Source organism: Coregonus clupeaformis, chromosome 16, assembly GCF_020615455.1.
Source record: "Coregonus clupeaformis isolate EN_2021a chromosome 16, ASM2061545v1, whole genome shotgun sequence".
NCBI classification, from domain to species: domain Eukaryota; kingdom Metazoa; phylum Chordata; class Actinopteri; order Salmoniformes; family Salmonidae; genus Coregonus; species Coregonus clupeaformis.
The window spans coordinates 51,418,179-51,438,944 of record NC_059207.1 but is presented as its reverse complement, the minus strand read 5'-3'; the positions used below and the strand labels follow the sequence as shown (position 1 = coordinate 51,438,944).

Below are 20,766 nucleotides of genomic sequence, written 5' to 3'. Positions count from 1 at the left end.
TCATTGCTAAAGAACCTGTGTCACATCTATCATGATATGTGTATTTGATTAACTTACTTTCTTGCTTCAGTTCAATGTAGGCCTCCTGGGACTTTTTTCCAGTCTACTCTGCTCGGCTGTCACTAGTTACTACAGCCACAAAGCCAGAATTGACTATATCGTACAAATGAATGAAAACAAACACTTGAGGTTAGTTTAAGGTTAGGACTAGGCATAATGTTAGCAGTGTGGTTACGGTTAGTGTTATGTCCAGGGTTATGTTTAAACTCAGATTTGAAGAAGATAAATTGTAGGAATAGGCAGGGTTTTAATCATAATTATGACGTTGTGGCTGTGGTAACTAGTATACCGTCGACCCACACCGCTCAGCTCCTTGTTGTTGCTCTACCACTCCCTTCCCCTAGAGGTCGCCAACACCTTCACCAGCATTTGAATAATCACCCGAAATCCAGATTTGTTGTTGAAGGAAGTGGCCTTACAGAAATATATTTTAATATCCGATCGAGAAAAGAAACAGAAATAGTAAATATGAAAGTGAGATAGGTGAGTGTTTGAGGCCAAACTAAATAATAATTTAATAGCACGTTATTGGAATTGCCAAACCGCTTCACATTTTTTGGGAGCGAATACCAGGTGTTCTGTAGTGTTGTACTTCACCAAACAGGCCGTAGCATAAACAAGCAGCAGAGATGACTGAGAATTTCGACCGAGCCCCCGGCGCAGGTAGAGCCCGTATAAAGCCAACAAGTCCCGGCCTCGCAGATGTTGGAGAACGGGACGCAAACTCTGTTTTCAACCAGCGTGAGCCTCTACGACAGCCTCGGACGTCTCCACCTTTGACTGAGAACAACACAAACACTAGTGAGGCTATCGGCGGAGGTAAGATGTGCTGTCAGTTCAAATATGCTTTTACTGTATAGTCATTTTCTTTAGCTAGCTATGTCACAGTCAAGAAGGGAAACCTTATAAGTTATTGGGTGACTGTGTTAGTTAACAGCATCTTTGACTACATTTTAACAGGTATTTAGCTAGACCTGTGTGAAGCTAGCCACAATAACGATTAGCCACAATAGTTGAATTTAGGGTTCGCCTTCAAAATTAAAGTCCCACATTGAAAGTGATTCAAACGGATACAAATAGTGGAATCATGCCATATTTGGACTAGATAATACTAAACAATATCGCAATGTTGTATAAGTTAAACAAAAGACAAATAGTTCATTTGATACAAAAAAGTTAAAATCAGTTGATGTATTATACTTTAGATTTGCATAGAGGGCATACTTACAGTACCAGTCAAGTTTGGACAAACCTACTCATTCAAGGAATTTTCTTTATTTTTACATTGTAGAATAATAGTGAAGACATCAAAACTATTAAATAACACATATGGAATCATGTAGTAACCAAAAACGTGTTAAACAAATCGAAATATATTTTATATTTGAGGTTCTTCAAATAGCCACCGTTTGCCTTGATGACAGCTTTGCACACTCTTGGCATTCTCTCAACCAGCTTCATGAGGTAGTCACCTGGAATGCATTTCAATGAACAGGTGTGCCTTCTTAAACGTTAATTTGTGGAATTTCTTTCCTTCTTAATGCGTTTGAGCCAATCAGTTGTGTTGTGACAAGGTAGGGGGGGTATATAGAAAATAGCCCTATTTGGTAAAAGACCAAGTCCATATTATTGCAAGAACAGCTCAAATAAGCAAAGAGAAACGACAGTCCATCATTACTTTAAGACATGAAGGTCAGTCAATACGGAACGTTTCAAGAACTTTGAACGTTTCTTCAAGTGCAGTCGCAAAAACCATCAAGCGCTATGATGAAACTGGTTCCCATGAGGACCACCACAGGAATGGAAGACCCAGAGTTACCTCTACTGCAGAGGACAAGTTCATTAGAGTTACCAGCCTCAGCAATTGCAGCCCAAATAAATGCTTCACAGAGTTCAAGTCACAGACCCATCTCAACATCACTGTTCAGAGGGGACTGTGTGAATCAGGCCTTCATGGTCGAATTGCTGCAAAGAAACCACTACTAAAGGACACAAATAAGAAGAAGAGACCTGCTTGGGCCAAGAAACACGAGCAATGGACATTAGACCGGTAGAAATGTGTCCTTTGGTCTGGAATCCAAATTGGAGATTTTTGGTTCCAATCGCTGTGTCTTTGTGAGACGCGGCGTGGGTGAACGGATGATCTCCGCATGTGTATTTCCCACCGTAAAGCATAGAGGAAGAGGTGTTATGGTGTGGGGGTGCTTTGCTGGTGACACTGTGATGTATTTAGAATTCAAGGCACACTTAACAGCAGCGATATGCCATCCCATCTGGTTTGGGCTTAGTGGGACTATAATTTGTTTTTCAACAGGACAATGACCCAACACACCTCCATCTGACAACGCTCTGAGTTTAGCAGCAACAAACTCAAACCAATCCAGGGCCATAGCAAAACATGTCACAGTTGGTTCCGGACTGTAATGGCGTCACCGGCCTGAATTTAATCAAATCTGGAGCCAGGCAGTCATTCTACAGTGCCTTCAGAGTATTCACACCCCTTGACTTTTTCCACATTTTGTTGTGTTACAAAGTGGGATTTAACTGTCATTTTATTTGGTCAACGGTCTATATAAAATACTCTGTCAAAGTGGAAGAAAAATGCAATAAAAAAAATATATATATTAATGGAAAAGAAAACACTGTTTTGATTAGATAAGTATTCAACCCCCTGAGTCAATACATGTTAGAATGACCTTTGGCAGCGATTTCTGGGTAAGTCTCGAAGAGCTTTGCAAACCTGGATTGTACAATATTTGCCCATTTATTCTTCAAGCTCTGTCAAGTTGGTTGTTGATAATTGCTAGACAGCCATTTAAGTCTTGCCATAGATTTTCAAGTCGATTTAAGTCAAAACTGTAACTAGGCCATTCACAAACATTTAATGTCGTCTTGGTAAGTAACTCCAGTGTATATTTGGCCTTGCGTTTTAGGTTAATGTCCTGCTGAAAGGTGGATTTGTCTCCTAGTGTATGTTGGAAAGCGGACTGAACCAGGTTTTCCTCTAGGACTATGCCTTTGATTAGCTCTACCTTTTCTTCTTATCCTAAAAAACTCCCTAGTCCTTGCCGATGACAAGCTTACCCATAACATGATTCAGCCACCACCTTGGCCTTAACATAATGCTTTGTATTCAGGGCCGGTCCTTGCACCACCCCCCTGCACCACAGTTAAAGTTCCTAATATGAGCTACACCGCTAATATGTGTAAACCACAGGAGGTTGGTGACACCTTAAGGATCGGACCCTTTTTTTAAATTTTCGCCTAAAATGACATACCCAAATCGAACTGCCTGTAGCTCAGAACCTGAAGCAAGGATATGCATATTGTTGATATAATTTGAAAGGAAACACTTTGAAGTTTGTGGAAATGTGAAATTATGTAGGAGAATATAACACATTAGATCTGGTAAAAGATAATACAAACACAAAAACATGCGTTTTCTATTATCATCTTTGAAACGCAAGAGAAAGGCCAGACAGTGATGTCGGATTCTAGATGTAATTTAGATGTTGTTCACTAGATGGCAGCAGTGTGTGTGCAAAGTTTGACTGATCCAGTGAAGAATTACATCACTACACAATATTTTGTATCAAGTCTGCCAGGAGTTTTCCCAAATGTGCCGAATTGGGGAAAGTAGAGAACATACAAAAATGCTATGGTAATACAAAATTTAAGTTTGCACACTCCCAGGAATGTCATACATGATGGATCATTAGCTTCCCTACTGAAAAGACACTAACCGTCACACATCTAGATGGCCGGGCGGGGTGGGTGTGGAGCCAGAGGTCAAACTGTAGAACCCAGTTCCTACATTTAAATATAAAAATTGCTTTTTCAAACATATCTACACTACATTTTATCTCTGGGACCTTCAGGATGACAAATCAGAGCAAGATTACTGAATGTAAGTACATTATTTACCTTCAGAGGTGAATGTACCAAACCAGTTGCCGTGATAAAAGTGTTTTGTTGTGGACTATCCTCAAACAATAGCATGGTATTTTTTAGCTGTAATAGCGACTGTAAATTGGACACTGCAGTTAGATTAACAAGAATGTAAGCTTTCTGCCCGTATAAGACATGTCGATGTCCTGGAAAGTTGTCTGTTGTTTACAACACCATTCTAGTCACATATCGCATATTGAGCAGCAACCGTCCCGTATAAGGGACACCGATCCCGTAGAGGTTAAATGGGGAGGATGGGCTCGTGGGAATGGCTGGAGTGGAATTGTAACAAATATCAATCACATGGTTTCTATGTGTTTAATGCCATTCCATTCGCGCCGTTCCAGACATTATTGTGAGCCGTCCCCTCCTCAGCAGCCTCCTGTGGTGTAAACTCTTCAGAATTGTAATCTGTGCGTTTCACCGAGTAGGCTGACACCTATGGATCTTGGGACCATGAAATGGGGTAAGGCTGTACCACAGAACAATGAGCCAGATTTTTCACTGGATGTATAAATCTGAAGCATCCGGTTGGCATTTCCACTCACCACCAAATATGGTGATGAGAGATAGCCCAGTGGCTAGCAGTGGGAGAAGATGGAGCGAGATGGATTTTGGCCGACATTCTTTATTTGATCTCAATACAGTTTTCTGTTCCCAAAACTAGAATCTGTTATGAACAAGGGTAGGTAACAACACATCTGCCACACTGATCCTCAACACGGGGGCCCCTCAGGGGTGCGTGCTCAGTCCCCTCCTGTACTCTCTGTTCACCCATGACTGCATGGCCAGGCACGACTCCAACACCATCATTAAGTTTGCCGACGACACAACAGTGGTAGGCCTGATCACCGACAACGATGAGACAGCCTATAGGGAGGAGGTCAGAGATCTGGCCGTGTGGTGCCAGGACAACAACCTCTCCCTCAACGTGACCAAGACAAAGGAGATGATTGTGGACTACAGGAAAAAAAAAGAGGACTGAGCACGCCCCCATTCTCATCGACGGGGCTGTAGTGGAACAGGTTGAGAGCTTCAAGTTCCTTGGTGTCCACATCACCAACGAACTATCATGGTCCAAACACACCAAGACAGTCGTGAAGAGGGCACGACAAAGCCTATTCCCCCTCAGGAGACTAAAAAGATTTGGCATGGGTCCTCAGATCCTCAAAAAATTCTACAGCTGCACCATCGAGAGCATCCTGACTGGTTGCATCACCGCCTGGTATGGCAACTGCTTGGCCTCTGACCGCAAGGCACTACAGAGGGTAGTGCGTACGGCCCAGTACATCACTGGGGCAAAGCTCCCTGCCATCCAGGACCTCTATACCAGGCGGTGTCAGAGGAAGGCCCTCAAAATTGTCAAAGACTCCAGCCACCCTAGTCATAGACTGTTCTCTCTGCTACCGCACGGCAAGCGGTACCGGAGTGCCAAGTCTAGGTCCAAAAGACTTCTCAACAGCTTCTACCCCCAAGCCATAAGACTCCTGAACAGCTAATCATGGCTACCCGGACTATTTGCACTGCCCCCCACCCCATCCTTTTTACGCTGCTGCTACTCTGTTAAGTATTTATGCATAGTCACTTTAACTCTACCCACATGTACATATTACCTCAACTACCTCAACTAGCCGGTGCCCCCCGCACATTGACTATGCAACGGAACCCCCCTGTATATATAGCCTCCCTACTGTCACTTTATTTTACTGTATATATAGCCTCCCTACTGTCACTTTATGTCACTTTATTTTACTTCTGCTCTTTTTTTCTCAACACTTTTTTGTTGTTGTTTTATTCTTACTTCTTTTGTTTAAAATAAATGCACTGTTGGTTAAGGGCTGTAAGTAAGCATTTCACTGTAATGTCTGCACCTGTTGTATTCGGCGCATGTGACCAATAAAATTTGATTTGATTTGATTTGAACAGAGAGGACAAAGTTTCGTAGACTTTACCCTTTGCCAAAGTTTCTAAAAATTGCATTGTTTAGGAATGCAAGGGCGAATTGAGTTATTGCACACGCTCACTTCAGAGTAGGCGTTCACTAACGGAAATATGCAAATACATGCTAGAACGCGCCAATAGGATCTTGCTAGCTCGTGATTGGCTCTGTCCACCTCCTTGCTTGTTCTGCCCACTATGATTAATTTGCTCAAATTGGGAACAACCGGCTGTGGTCTATCTTGGGTTAATTATAAAATATTTGGCTGTACAGTGCATATACAGTGCCTTCTGAACATATTCACACCCCTTGCCTTTTTCCACAATTTGTTGTGTTACCCTATAATGTCAAAGTGGAATTATGTTTTTTCGAAATTTAACTCAGTTGCCGTAGAGAAAGGGCTCAGGGATTTCACCATGAGGCCAATAATGGTGACTTTAAAACAGTTAGAGTTTAATGGCTGTGATAGGAGATAACTGAGGATGGATCTATAACATTGTAGTTACTCAACAATTTTAACCTAAATGACAGAGTAAAAAGAAAGCCTGTACAGAATAAAACTATTCCAAAACATGCATCCTGTTTGCAACAAGGCACTAAAGTAAAACTGCAAAAAATGTGGCAAAGCAATTAACTAGTGTTATGTTTGGGGCAAATCCAACACAGCACATCACCGAGAAACTCTTCATATTTTCAAGCAGAGTGGTGGCTGCGTCATATTATGGGTATGATTGTAATCTGTAAGGACTGGAGAGTTTTTCAGGATATAACAGAAACGGAATGGAGCTAAGCACAGGCAAAATCCTACAGGAAAACCTGGTTAAATCTGCTTTCCACCAGATACTGGGAGATTAATTCACCTTCCAGCAGGACAATAACCTAAAACCCAAATCCACACTGGAGTTGCTTACCAAGAAGACCCTGACTGTTCCTGAGTGGCCAACTTACAGTTTTGACTTAAATGTACTTGAAAATCTATGGCAAGACCTGAAAATGGTTGTCCATCAATGATCAACAACCAATTTCACAGAGCTTGAAGACTTTAAAAGAATAAAGGAGAAATATTGCACAATTAAGCCGTGTTCACATAGGCAGTTTGAAGTGATTCAAATCCAATTTATTTGCATATCCGATTCGAATCTGTTATTTTTCCTGCAGTCTGAACAGCCAAAAAGCACATGGAAGCTGATATTTCAAGCCAAAAACCTTCGTAGGTGGTTTGAAGTCGGATACAAATCTGATTCCTGGCCATGTGACTCGCAAGTGTCTGAAAAATGTATGCACTCACTTAACTGTAAGTCGCTCTGGATAAGAGCGTCTGCTAAATGACTAAAATGTAAAATGTAAGTGGTTTTTAGACTTATTTGGCATTTTGTTGCTTGCTAGCTACTCTGTTGATAGTTTGACTAGAACATGTGGTAGCTAACTAGCTTGTTAATTGTTTACAAACAAATTAGTGAATGTGCTAGAAAGCTAAACTGCTACGGCTAACCAAAAAATACTTGATTTGAAAGTTGGATCATCTTATCCTTTGAGGCTTTAAAGGTGTTCTTACCCTATGATCTTGAACATTCAAAGCAACTGGGAAACTTCTATGGCAGGCATTGTCACCTTAGCTTGCTACATAACTTCTGGGTGATAGGAAGCACAAGCAAAACCACCAATCAGCCTACACCACTTCACACACAAACGTCATTACTATGACAACAAGCGTAACCTTGTCAGCAAATGACTGCTGTCTGAACACACATACATCCGATTTGGTCACTTGTAACTTGCTGTTTGGACAGTCAGTAGTCGAAAACGGATTTGAAAAACAAACTGATGAGCATTAAGGCCTGCAGTGTGAACAAGGCTTTAGATACTTACCCAGAAAGACTCATAGCTGTAATTGCTTCTACAAAGTATCGACTCAAGGGTGTGAATACTTATGTAAATTAGTTATTTTTGTGTTTCATTTAATACATTTGCTAACATTTCTAAAAACATATTTTCATTGTGTGTAAATGGGTGAGAATGTATTTTTTTTAATCCATTTTGAATTCAGGCTGTAACACAACAAAATGTGGAATACGTCAAGGGGTATGAATACTTTCTGAAGGCACTGCCACTAAGTATGCCCCCAATTCAAGTCTAATACATCCACAGTGCGATTCCCACTGTGTGTAGTTAACTAATTGTGTTTTGTTAAATTCTGACCATGTTTATTTAGCATTATCTAGTCCAAACATATCATGATTCCACTATTTTAATCACTTTCAAAAAGGAGAACTTGTATTTTGAAGGCGAAACGGAAATTCTACTATTTTGGCTAATACTTATTGTGGCTAGCTTCACACATGCTAGTATGTAGCTAGCTAGCATAGGCAACACACGGGTGAATTTCCTGACAGTTGACCCCGAGCGTGAATCTACACAACATTCTATCTCGCGGGCATGGGTTGAGCGCGCCCTGTTTGCTTACGTCAGCTAGCCACAAGCTATCATTTTAGACGACTCAAGAATGCTGCGCACACGTTTCAGACAAATATTAGTAGCTACACAATTTAAAACGTCAATTCAATTACGTCTATGAGTACATTATACTAGGAGCGAGAAAAACTTGAATCCCTCCGTCACACCGACAAAATTCGTCATTCGTCGCACGAATTACCCATCGCTATTTGCACCTGCTACTAAATTGTTAGTCAATTATTTTTAGCCATTGGTCAGTGAGTTAGCTGCTAAATAAAGTGCAAGGCCAAATCACGTCACATGACTATTTAGGTCCGTGCCAGACCTCTATTGCTAGCAATGGTCTTCAATATTTCCTTCATTTGTCACCCCAGAAAGCAGAAGACCAAGCAAACCCCACCAGGTCATTCACAACAACAGCACTCCTGCCTCCAAAGTGAAAAGTGTGGACTCTCTGGTGAACACCTCCATTCTGTCAGCCAACGCACCTGAGTTCTTCCCTTCCAGCTTCTCCCCCAATGAGGTATTAAAGCAGTGTTCCCCCAACCTGGTCCTGGAAACCCACAGTGTGCAGGCTTTTCCCCCCAGTACTACTAACACACCTGGTTCAACTAGGCAGGGTTATCAAAACTCGGTCCAGGGGCCCCTCCTGGGTGCACGTTTAGGTTTTTGCCCTAGCACTCGCTACACAGCTGATTCGAATAATCAAAGCTTGATGAGTTGATTATTTGAATCAGCTGTGTAGTGCTAGGGCAAAAACCAAAACGTGCATCCAGGAGAAGGGGGCCCTGGACTGATTTTGGGAAACCCTGAACTAGGTTGACCAAGTAATCAAGCCCCTTATTAAATTAAATCAGGTGTGGTGGTGCTGGGTTGGAACAAAAGGCTTCAAGCCTTGTACAAATTGATAATGATAATGGGTTACATAGTACCTCATCAACTGCACTTTACATTATAAGGACTGAACTAATCAATCACCTCATCCACCTCCAATGTCTAGCTGGTATCCATATTTTTCACCAATCCTTGATTACCGGTATTCTCAATTTAAAGGAATCTGTTTCGGAGGATGGCAGCGATGGCTATTATACTGAGGCGACATTGGCTGAATTGGTTGAGGAGTTTCTCAGCCACCTAAACTCCTCGCCGGGGTCCTTTGAGAACGACATTGAGCACATAGCAAACATGCTGAACAGCTGGGTCACTACCGAGGAGACGCTGCAGGAATTGGTGGAACTCATCTACACACAAGTATGTGTAACAACACATGCACAGTTCGGCCATCTACCTGCTTATGAATGTTATAGCACTGTCTGTATGTAGTTTACTGTATTATGTTTTACTGTCATTTTTTTCTCAATTTGTTCTGTTGTGTGATGCCTGTTTGCAGTCTACTCTTATCCCCAATTTCTCTTACACGGGGGCAAGGCTCTGTAACTTTCTGTCTCATAACCTTGCACTCAGCCCAGCAAGTGGCAACTTTCGTCAGCTGTTACTAAAACGGTGAGCTTTGTTTAATATTAGTAACATTTTATCAAGTAGGCCTAACATCTACTTCATCACTTTTGTCATGATGCTTTAGGTCTACCATAAGTAACACTTGTAGCCATTTATACAGAAATGCTCTCTCTCTCTCTTCCCCCCCTGTATCTGGGTGCGGTAGGTGTCAGACAGAGTATGACCAGAGGGATGTAGCGGTGCGGGGGGGTGCGGAGACTCAGAAGAAGTTCCATGCCTATGTGCTCTTCCTGGGGGAGCTTTACCTCAGACTGGAGGTGAGCAGGAGCCCCTCTGTCCTGTCAGTCTTTTGGGGGTCTCTATGTCTCTGTGGATCTGTGCCATTTCAACCCCTCACAACTTTGACACTTGCTTCCCATAACCCAACTTTCTTTCCATAACCCCTCCCCCTAGATACATTTTGAGTTGATAATACCCTAGACAGAGCCTAAGGTCTCGTGGACAGACTACCTAAACATAACTGGTACAGTAGATCTGTCGGCATGCTATGGGATGTGTGAGATAACGAGCAACAGTTGGGTTTTTGTCACTGGTTATTTGGACGTATCAGGATTGGGTGAAGGCGGTGCTAAAACGGATTCACTTTGACTGATGATAAACACAGGTGAAAATATCTGTGGGGGGGCTGAGTTTCCTTTTGCGAGGGTGGAGACTTTGAAAACCGGAAATCTCAATTTCTAACTAGGGCTGGCACAATTATCGTATAATCGTGTAACTAACCATTATGGACAATAGCCATAAAAAAAATCTAATTAATACTGGGGATCCAACTTTATATTAAAGTAGATACAGTGCCTTCAGAAAGTATTCATACCCCTTGACTTATTCCACCTTTTGTTACAGCCTGAATTCTAAATGTTTTTTGAATTTTTTGCAAATGTATTGAAAATGAAATACAGATCTAATTTACATAAGTATATTCACACCCCTGCGTCAATACTTTGTAGAAGCACCTTTGGCAGCGATTACCGACGTGAATCTTTCTGGGTAAGTCTCTAAGAGCAGGAACATTCACTGTCTTCTTGGTAAGCAACTCCAGTGAAGATTTGGCCTTGTGTTTTAGGTTATTGTCCTGCTGGAAGGTGAATTCATCTCCCAGTGTCTGATGGAACGCAGACTGAACCTGGTTTTCCTCTAAGATTTTACCTGTGCTTAGCTCCATTCCGTTTATTTTTTATCCTGAAAAACTCCCCAGTCCTTAATGATTACAAGCACACCCATAACATGATGCAGCCACCACTATGCTTGAAAATATGACGAGTGGTACTCAGTAATGTATTGGATTTGCCCCAAACATAACACTTTGTATTCAGGACAAAAACATAATTGCTTTGGCACATTTTTGCAGTATTACTTTAGTGCCTTGTTGCAAACAGGATGCATGTTTTGGAATATTTTGTATTATGTACAGGCTTCCTGCTTCTCACTCTGTCATTTAGGTTAGTATTGCAGGATAACTACAATGTTGTTGATCTATCCTTAGTTTTCTCCTATCACAGCCATTAAACTGTAACTGTTTTAAAGTCACCATTGGCCTCATGGTGAAATCCCTGAGCGGTTTCCTTCCTCTCCGGCAACTGAGTTAGGAAGGATGCCTGTATCTTTGTAGTGACTGGGTGTATTGATAAACCAACCAAAGAGTAATCAATAACTTCACCAGGCATTGGAACATTTCCCTGGCCTTTGTGGTTGAATCTGTTTGAAATTCACTGCTCGACTGAGGGATCTTACAGATAATTGTGTTGGGTACAGACATGAGGTAGTCATTAAAAAATCATGTTAAACACTATTGCACACAGTGATTCCATGTGACTTGTTAAGCAAATGTTTACCCCTGAATTTATTTAGGCTTGCCATAACAAAGGGGTTGAATACTTACTGACTCAAGACATTTAACCTGACATTTTAAATTAATATGTACAAAATTTGAAAAACATAATTCTACTTTGACATTATGGGGTATTGTTTGTAGGACAGTGACCAAAAATAATCTACATTTAATCCATTTTAAATTCATGCTGTAACAAAATGTCAAGGGATGTGAATACTTTCTGAAGTCACTGTATAGTTTACCCAATAGCCGTTTTCATTTTTACATGAAGTGGCTAATGTTGGTAATCATTTTACGAGCAGAACAGCAGGGTCGGGAGGAGCACCGTCATTTCCAAATGGTCAGAACCATTTGTTTTTGAGACAGGGGTGTCACTAAAGCTGTGTTGTATTCATTGGGTATGTCCTGTGTTGTATTCATTGGGTATGTCGTAGCTATTTTTCTAAGATGCATTGTAAGCTGAACCTCTTTCAACAAAAATGACAATTACGACAATAACCGAGGCCATTTTGCATGCCAATTAATCGTCTCCCAAAATTCCATCTTCACAGCTCTATTTCTAACACGCTTCCCCCAGAACGTATTCGAGCATCTGACCAAATTGTGCAAGTTTTTAATTCTGGGTTAACTGAGATTAGACAGAACCTGACTGCTGTCTTGAATGATTGGTTGTCTCAGGTGAAGAGTGCGAAGGGGCCTCCGTCTCGAGCTGAGATCCTGCTTACTGCCCTGAGGGAACTGATGAATGCCCTCTTCTCCAACCCCGTGGATGGAAACCTCATCTGTGCTGTCAAACTGCTCAAGGTGATTTCACACGTTCTCTCGATCTCTAATGTCAAGTTGATTCAATGTTCCACATCTGTGGTACACAGTTAATTACTGCTTATTGAAAGAAATCTGCAGGCCACAATCCGAAATGAATGGGGAAAAATTATACTATATTACAATGTAATGTCAAGCTTGTTGTAATGTGCAAGAAAACTTCCCCAGTGTTACAATGACGTTTACCTGTGATGTCATCTGTAGTTGACAGGCTCGGTTCTGGAGGATACATGGAAAGAGAGCGGGAAGTCTGACATGGACCAGCTAGTCCAGAGGATTGAGAACATTGTGCTGGACGCCCAGTGCAGCAGGTTGGTGTGTATGTTACCTGTGCCAGATTTAGAAGTAAAATGAATGCTTCTTTTATTAGATTAGGTTAAAGATGGTAGGATGAATGACTGACTGTGCCTGTTGTGTGAAGGAGATGCTATTGACGCTGAGTGAGTGATTAAATAAAGGACTGTCTTGTGTTTTCATCAGAGATGTGAAGCAGATGTTATTGCGGCTGGTGGAACTGAGGTCTAGTAACTGGGGCAGAGTCCATGCTGCTGCTGCTGCCGACGCTACACCTGACAATGACCCCAACTACTTCATGGTGAGAATTGGGAGCTAGGGCCAGAGAACAACACTACTCCCTCCATCTAAGTTTTTTAAACGTTTCACTCATGTTTCAAGCAAACTCCTTCTTTAAGCCATGATACCAAAGGAATTGCCGGCGATCCAACATTTGGGGGGAAACTCTGGTTTAAATGTTCAAATGGATGTTCACGCCCACCAACCTTTCACCTCTGTTCCTTGTGTTTGTCTTTGTGTGTTTCTCCTGTCAGAATGAGCCTACATTCTACACTGCCGACGGCACTCCCTTTACAGCAGCCGACCCTGGTGAGTATATCCTCAGCATTCATCAAGGTGAAACCCTGCAAGCTATGCGTTGTCCCTAAATGTATGTTTTGGTGTTACAGAATATTCTGAAAAATACCAGGAGATCCTGGATCGGGAAGACGACTATTTCCCAGAGGGCTATGAAGAGAATGGAAATGAATCGTGAGTATTAATTGTGTGAATAGTTTTGGTCATGTTCCTTGCTTTTTCAATTGACTTGGTTCCCGTGTGTGAGTCATAATGGAACTTAATCTGTAAAATATTCCTATGTAGTTCTAGAATATTCTTCTGTGAGAACCAGCAGACCACACAAAATAAGTCAGACAATCCAGTGCCATAGTCACTAATGCCACTGTAGCGTTGGTCTTGTGACCTTTTACCCTCACCCATGTGTGCAAATGCCAATGCAGTGTTTCCCCTAGGATTTTTTTCAGCAGAGTTAGTGGGGGAAATGGGGTCTGGGGGGTGAGGAAATCTATAATACATAGATCTCCTTTTTTATAATTTTTTTTGCAGTGGCGGCCATCATTTAGCAGCAGCGGTGCGCCACTATTAAATGCATATAGAGGAAACACTGCAAAAATCACCCAGGTCACATGACCTGAGAGCAACATGAGGTGGTTGACTTATGGGGTCAGTGTAATTGCCTAGCCCACAATTCAACAGGGGAAGCCAGAACCTCCAATTCAGATGAGTCCGCAGATGGAACAGAAGGAGGGCTTAGTTGACCCCTGTCTACCTCTCACTCAACTCTGTGTGTGCGTGCCTTTTCCTTTGGAGGACTGTGACGTTGATCTTTAGTGGTACACTGAATGGCATTTGAAACAAACCTGTATATAACCTTAATAATTTTGCCTGCACTTTGTTCAGTTCATTCTTAATGAATATGCATCATTGTGTGTTCCAGATCATTCAATGACGAGGATGAGATGGACCCTGAGATCGAGGAAGCTTTTGAGAAGTTCTGCCTAGAGTCTGAGAGAAAAAGACGACAATGAGACTAGTATGAGAGCACTGCGAGAGACTGAATTTACACATACCTTTCGTGTTCGACTTGTTTGCGACTGGGAAAAATCAAAGAGAACTAGCAATTGGTATGTTTTAAAAATATATTTTTTAGCAAAATGAACTGCATAGTTTGCACTTCCTAGCACTTCAGTGACAGGTTTTTTTCTGGCTGGAATTTGTGTTGGTTTGAAGTTTGGGGACAGTCAACTGGATCATTATTCCGCTGAGTTGTAGCAAATGTTCTGAGTTTGGGAGTGGGGGAGTTAGTTTTCTGCTTCTATTGATTATTTCATAAACAATTATTTTCCTCGTAACGCCGTGGGAAAAAAAAAACTGTGTGCTGTGGATTTTAGACTACTATGTAGCTCAACAGCAGAGTAGCATCATCAAATGTGTGCGTAGTTTGATTGCATACTAACTGAATAAGCAACGACAGAAGCTGCAGGGGAGGCAACATTCAGAACATTTACAATACAGGGATTTTTCTGCATTAAAAAAAGATATATGCTTAGACGGGTCGCCAACTTATTTTTTTTTGGGCCACCAATTCTAAAGTGTAAAAATAAACGCTTTCAGGAAATTGGCTTTAAAACTGCAACGTTTTCTCACAGCTCCATGGCAAAATGGGTATAATTGCAGGAAATTAGCTTTAAAACTGCAAAAATGTATCTCCGCTCCATGAAGAAATCAGAATTGCAGGAAATTGGAGAAACTTATATATTTTTAAATCTACACCGGCAAGATGAGCCCGACGGGCCGACCATGCTAATTGCCACGCCCCCTGCCACGCCCACCACCTAAGCCCCTTTTTGAACTAGAAAAAAACCCTGCAATAGAAATGTGATGTATAGAACGAACACTGCATAGCATTTTGCTACAGGGGCTTATAAATACAGTATTCAAGAGAATTGTCTGTTCTATATGGTACATCTCTGTTTTCAGTGTTCTGAATGTTGCACCCTACTGACCTCCAGGGCAATTTTGTTAAATTGTACATTGATTTGGCCATTTAGTTGGTCAACCACCCTTTAACAAGCTATGCATTTAAGGAGGTGGGTTTGTGAAACTAACAAAAGAGCTTGAAATACTGAATACCGGCAAGTGGCAGCAAACTGTCTGGAAAAGAGAACTCAAAAGTTGTTTCAACTTTAGGGGTGTTTTTGTTCTTCCTTTTACTGGTTCAAATTAGAATTTGACAATTGTTGAGGAGTACAGTACTGGGATGTATTCATTACGGAAACTGTTTTAAGGACAAAAGGAGCAAAACAAGTTTATTTTGGACAGGTCCCTCCTGTTCCATTTGCTTCGGTTTAAGAAACGTTTTGCAACAGAATTGGCGGAATGAATACACCCCTTGCTCTGTTGCTGGGAGCGGTATGGTTTTTAATCTAATTTGTTGAACGCAGCTTTAAACCCTTTGTAGTCCTGCAGTTTGGACCTGTCATTGAGAAACACCACTAAAACAGTAATCTCTCAAAGGATGCACCTGCAAGTTCAAAGTTGTTTTCATCATCAGCAATTGATCGATCCAATACAAAGGAATGTTTGTTTTATAGTTTGTACATATTAACTGTAATGTTTGCCTGCAATAAATTCTTTATAATATGAGTATTTCACTGCCTGACTCTTATTTTGAGTGTCCAGCGGTGTGTGCGGGATGTTGCGAAATGTAAGTTACCTGAAAAGCACAGTAGGTGACGCTACGCTCCTATTGTCCACTACTAAAATGTTCACTAGAAGAAGAATGATCATCCATCCAATGGGACAAAGTATAGTACACCTTTTCAAGTTGAGGGAATTTTTTTGACAATGTTGCATGCAGCAGAAAGTTATTTGGTTTGTTTACTAGCTAGCTAAATCAACAACACCAATATAAGTTTGATCACGAGGATGAGTTGGTGGACGTCGGTTAAGGAGATTATTCCCGTCTGCACCCTTTGCCCTGTACTGTGGTTCTGAGTTTGTGTTGGAGAAAGCCCCTGCACCCTGCTCTGCACATCCTCTCCAGTCTAGCGAGAAGGTTCGACAGAGGACGAGGTTGGCCACCAGCAGCTACAAGGTAACATCAGCAGCTCTAATTGTCTCAATTCACGAGTTTAAGGACCCATGAAATGGGTTTAGAATATTTATTGAGGAAACTGAATGGATGTGAGAATGAGGATTCAGTGGGGAAATGAGAATGGACCTGATGAAGCCAAGGGCTGCAGGTTAAGGATCCGGAGGGGTTGACTAGATTTTGGCTTGGAGTCAGGTAGACATCCCCGTCAGGCCGTGATAGTTAGGCTGCTGTAACGAAGAAGAACTGCGCATGGATCGGTCTTGAACACCTGTGGAAGATCAGATTTTGATGTCAAACGTCGGAAAAGATGGCGGAGGAATCAAGGAGAATTGGAATATTGTCAAATAATAGAAAACGCAGCAAAGTAGCGTACAGTGATGAATGTCCCTTATCTTGTAGGAGTATGTTTTGTTAATGAGGAGCAGGTGATTGGATTACCAATTTTGAAGAATCCATTTGATATATCCAAACTGGTGGAGAGAGTGCTGGGTAAAGTGAAGGCTGTGAGGATCACCAGAGGCAGGCTTGTTTGGATTCTTTGTTCTTCTGAGGATCAGGAGTGTGTGTTGCGACTCACCTGATTTGAGAAGTTTGTGTCTCTTCGAAGCAGGGCACCCCTCAAGGGGGTAATATCTGGGGTTTTGTGGGAAGTCAATGTTGCAGAGATGAAAAATATTCCTGGAGTGATTGATGCTCGTCGGATGAATCCATTGGTGAATGAAGAAAAGGTGAAGTCTATATTTTGTTTTTTTATATGGAGTCTCTCCCTACTCAAGTGCAGTTGGGATATATAAACTACAGAGTCAGAGCATTTGTTCCAAGACCAATGCAGTGTGAACATTGTAACATTTTTGGACATGTTTCAAGTGTTTGCAAAAGGGAGAAGCCGAGATGTTTAAGTTGTGTTAAAGATCATATGTGTTTTAAAAGTGATGAAATTGTGACAGGTTGCAATTGTGGTGGGAAACATGAAGCCACGTCTTTGGAATGCCCAACAAGGTTGAAAGATAATGAGGTGGACAAAGTCAGGGCTGTCCAGAGCATTTCATATGCAATGGCTGTTAAAAGGGTTGAGGGTTCGAATGGTGCTCCTGAAGAGTCCATGGTGGTGGATAGGCCTTCACTGAAGGCTGCCGGGGTTGCCGTTCAACAGCAGGACGCAGATATGTTAAAGGTTAAGAAGGTGGCCTTTATAACTAAGGTGGAGAGGAAGTCCAGGAAAATAGATATTGTGGATGCGGCGGAACGGTTCCTGGGACTGAAAGACTTCTCGGCGGAGGAGTAGCATGGAGTATTGTCAGAAGCCGTACCACCCCCTCAGGTCATAGAACCTGAGAAGGGAGATATGGAGATTTGAAAGATGAAGTGGGAGTTTTTTGTTTTGTTGCATTTATTTTGGGTGGATTAAGTTGCTTTTTCCTATCAGGTATGGGTTTTATTTTTACCTTGGATTTTTCAACCAACAGAAGATCCTTGAAGAAACCTAAGTAAAAGGAGAAGGTGGAGAATTTCTGAAGTGTCCTGTTAGGGCGAAGGAATCAGAGGTGGCAAGAATAATGGCTGTCCAGAATGTCTCCTATCCGGAGGTGAAGTTGAAGAAGTAATGGTAGTAGGAGTAGAGACATATGATATGCCTTGACAACAGAGGGATCCTGACATGTTGCATGTTAAGAAGGTGAATTTTGTAGTGTTTATTACTTTGGTTATCAACTGCACAGCGCAAACGGAGAGGAAACCGGAGAAAATAGGCATTGTGAGTGCGGCTGAGCGTTTTTTGTGAGTCAGGGATTTTTCTGCGGAGGCATTACAACGAATCCTATTGATTTAATGCTCAGTCCTCTATGGCAGACCAGGGGGTTTGATCAAGATGTTTACACAGATCAGACACTAGTGTGATACCTCAGTTTCAAGGGTGTTTATTTAAAACAATAAAGAAAAATAAAAGAAACCAGTCTCCAGGAGACCTCTTCCGGGTTACCGCCTTCTGGGCTCCAGGGAATGCTGTCTCCTCTGGGGTAGAACACCGAGCCCCTCGGTTCTAGCAGACCGTGAGGACGTCTGTCTGGTAGCAACCTCTTACTACCTCCAACCCTCCTGTGTGCTTCCCACCTGGCAGCTTTATGGGCCCCGTACAGCTGGTGAGCAATCAGCCTCTTGATTACTCACCAGCCTCAATCAGCCCCAATTAGTCCTGGCCGGAGGACCAGCAGAGGGAGCCACCGCCGCGTGATGTAGACTCTGTCTGTCACCAGGCCTCGAAGAGTCTACCCATGGTGGCTTGTCCGCGGTATGCCCCCCAGGTACTCCACCTCCTCGAACACCAGCTTGCATTTCTTGGGATTCGCTGTCAACCCGGCTTGCCTGAGCGCGTCCAGTACCGCCTGGAGGCGCATCAGGTGCTCTTCCCAACCTTGGCTGTGGATGATGTCATCCAAATAGGCTGCTGCGTACTGTTGGTGGGGTCGGAGGACTCGGTCCATCAGGTGCTGAAACGTGGGCGGGGCTCCATGGAGTCCAAACGGGAGGACCCCGGTATTGGTATAAGCTGTCCGGTGTCGAGAATGCCCGGGAGGAGGCTGCCAAGGATACCTGCCAATATCCCTTGGTCAGGTTCAGGGTGCTGATGTACCGGGCCTTTCCCAACCGGTCGATGAGCTCGTCCACCCTCGACATGGGGTAGGCGTCGAACAAACTGATGTCGTTCACCCCCCGGAAGTCATTGCAGAAACGCAGACTACCAACACGAAGGGGCTGCACCATGCACTGTGGGACTCCCATCCTCAGCATAGCCTCCATCTCCTGCTTCACGGCCTTCCTTCGGGCCTCTGGGATCCTGTATGGCCTCTTTCATACTGTTTCCGGGCCGGGTGTGGACGTCGTGTTCAGTGAGGGTCGTTTGGCCTGGCTTCTCGGAAAACACGGCGGTGTTCCGATCTATAAGCTCCCGGAGCGCTTACTTCTGGACCGTTCCGAGGTCCCCATTGCTCGGGACCACTACTGGTCCCGATGACGTCCCGGGTTTTGACCACAACACGGCCAAGGCTGTCCTCACGTGCCACCTCTTCAATAGGTTCATGTGGTAAATCTGTTGGGGTTTCAGTCTCTCCGGCTGCCGTACGCGGTAATTTACGTGTCCGTCCCAGCTTCTCTGTTCACGGCCCATGCCATCTTGCCAGGAACTTACTTTCTGCGGTGGGGATTAACACTAGCACCTTGTCCCCCACATGGAACTCTCAGGGCTGGGTACCCTGATTGTAGACCTTGGCTTGGGCGCGCTGGGCCTTCTCCATATGTTCCCTTACCACTGGCCATATGGCTGTCATCCTCTTCCTCATCGTCTCTACGTGTTCCACCACGCTGCGTAAGGGGGTCGGCTGGGCTTCCCACACCTCCTTGGCGAGATCCATTAGGCCGCGTGGTCTCCTCCCGTAGAAGAGTTCAAAAGGGGAAAACACATTGGAGGCCTGGGGCACTTCTCGGATCGATGGGGTAGTAGCTGGTCCCAGTTCTTCCCGTTCCGCTCGATGACCTTCTGCAGCATTTGTTTGAGCGTCTTATTGAACCGTTCGACAAGCCCATCCGTCTGCGGGTGAATGATGGAGGTCCGGATCTGCTTTATCTGTAGGAGAGCACACAAATCTTTAATTAGTCAGGACATGAACTCGGTACCTTGGTCGGTCAGGATCTCATTCGGAATGCCCACCCAGCTAAAGAGGTGGAACAGCTCTCTGGCGATTCCCTTGAAGACTGCTGCCTGTAGGAGAATGGCCTCGGGATATCAGGTGGCATAATCTACTATTACCAGGATGTACCAGTGTCCTCGGGCCGTTTTTACCAGTGGGCTCACTATGTCCATGGCGATGTGTTCAAACGGCACTCCGATGATCGGTAGGGGAACTAGTGGATTCCGGAAGTGTGCTTTTGGGGTGGTGATTTGACACTCCGGGCAGCTGCAGCAATAGTCTACCACGCCCTGCGTCATCCCGGGCCAGTGGAACCGGGTGGCGATCCTTCTTCATTTCCAGGTGTGCCCCCAACTAATGGGTGTGGGCCAGCTGAACAACAGTTCCGACGTACCGGCGGGGCAGCAACAGCACCTCTCGAAGTTCCCCCTGTTTGTGCAACACCTGATTGTGCAACACCGGACATTCTGTAGAAGCTGTTCTTCCAGCGTTCGTTCCCTGAATGTCCTGCTGCGCAAGACACGGGCCTGTGTAGGGATGTGATTTGAATGTGACTGAAGGA

The 20,766-nt window shown here is 43.4% G+C and overlaps 1 protein-coding gene across 1 annotated transcript; it reads left to right on the top strand.

Moving 5' to 3' along the window:
* The first annotated feature begins 441 nt into the window (after nt 1-441).
* On the top strand, nt 442-16,070 carry LOC121585084 (polyadenylate-binding protein-interacting protein 1). The gene is made up of 11 exons (XM_041901439.2): nt 442-879; nt 8,776-8,924; nt 9,455-9,652; nt 9,792-9,904; nt 10,065-10,176; nt 12,429-12,554; nt 12,777-12,883; nt 13,053-13,167; nt 13,400-13,454; nt 13,535-13,616; nt 14,362-16,070. The coding sequence occupies exons 1-11, from the start codon at nt 690-692 to the stop codon at nt 14,450-14,452; spliced, it is 1,338 nt and encodes a 445-aa protein (XP_041757373.1). The 5' UTR covers nt 442-689; the 3' UTR covers nt 14,453-16,070.
* Nucleotides 16,071-20,766: the final 4,696 nt, after the last annotated feature.

Coding starts and splice junctions, on each gene's coding strand:
- LOC121585084 (XM_041901439.2), top strand. CDS start 690: ATGACTGAGAATTTCGACCGAGCCCCCGGCGCAGGTAGAGCCCGTATA. Junction 880..8,775: donor TAGTGAGGCTATCGGCGGAG/GTAAGATGTGCT, acceptor TTGTCACCCCAG/AAAGCAGAAGACCAAGCAAA. Junction 12,555..12,776: donor GTGCTGTCAAACTGCTCAAG/GTGATTTCACAC, acceptor TGTCATCTGTAG/TTGACAGGCTCGGTTCTGGA.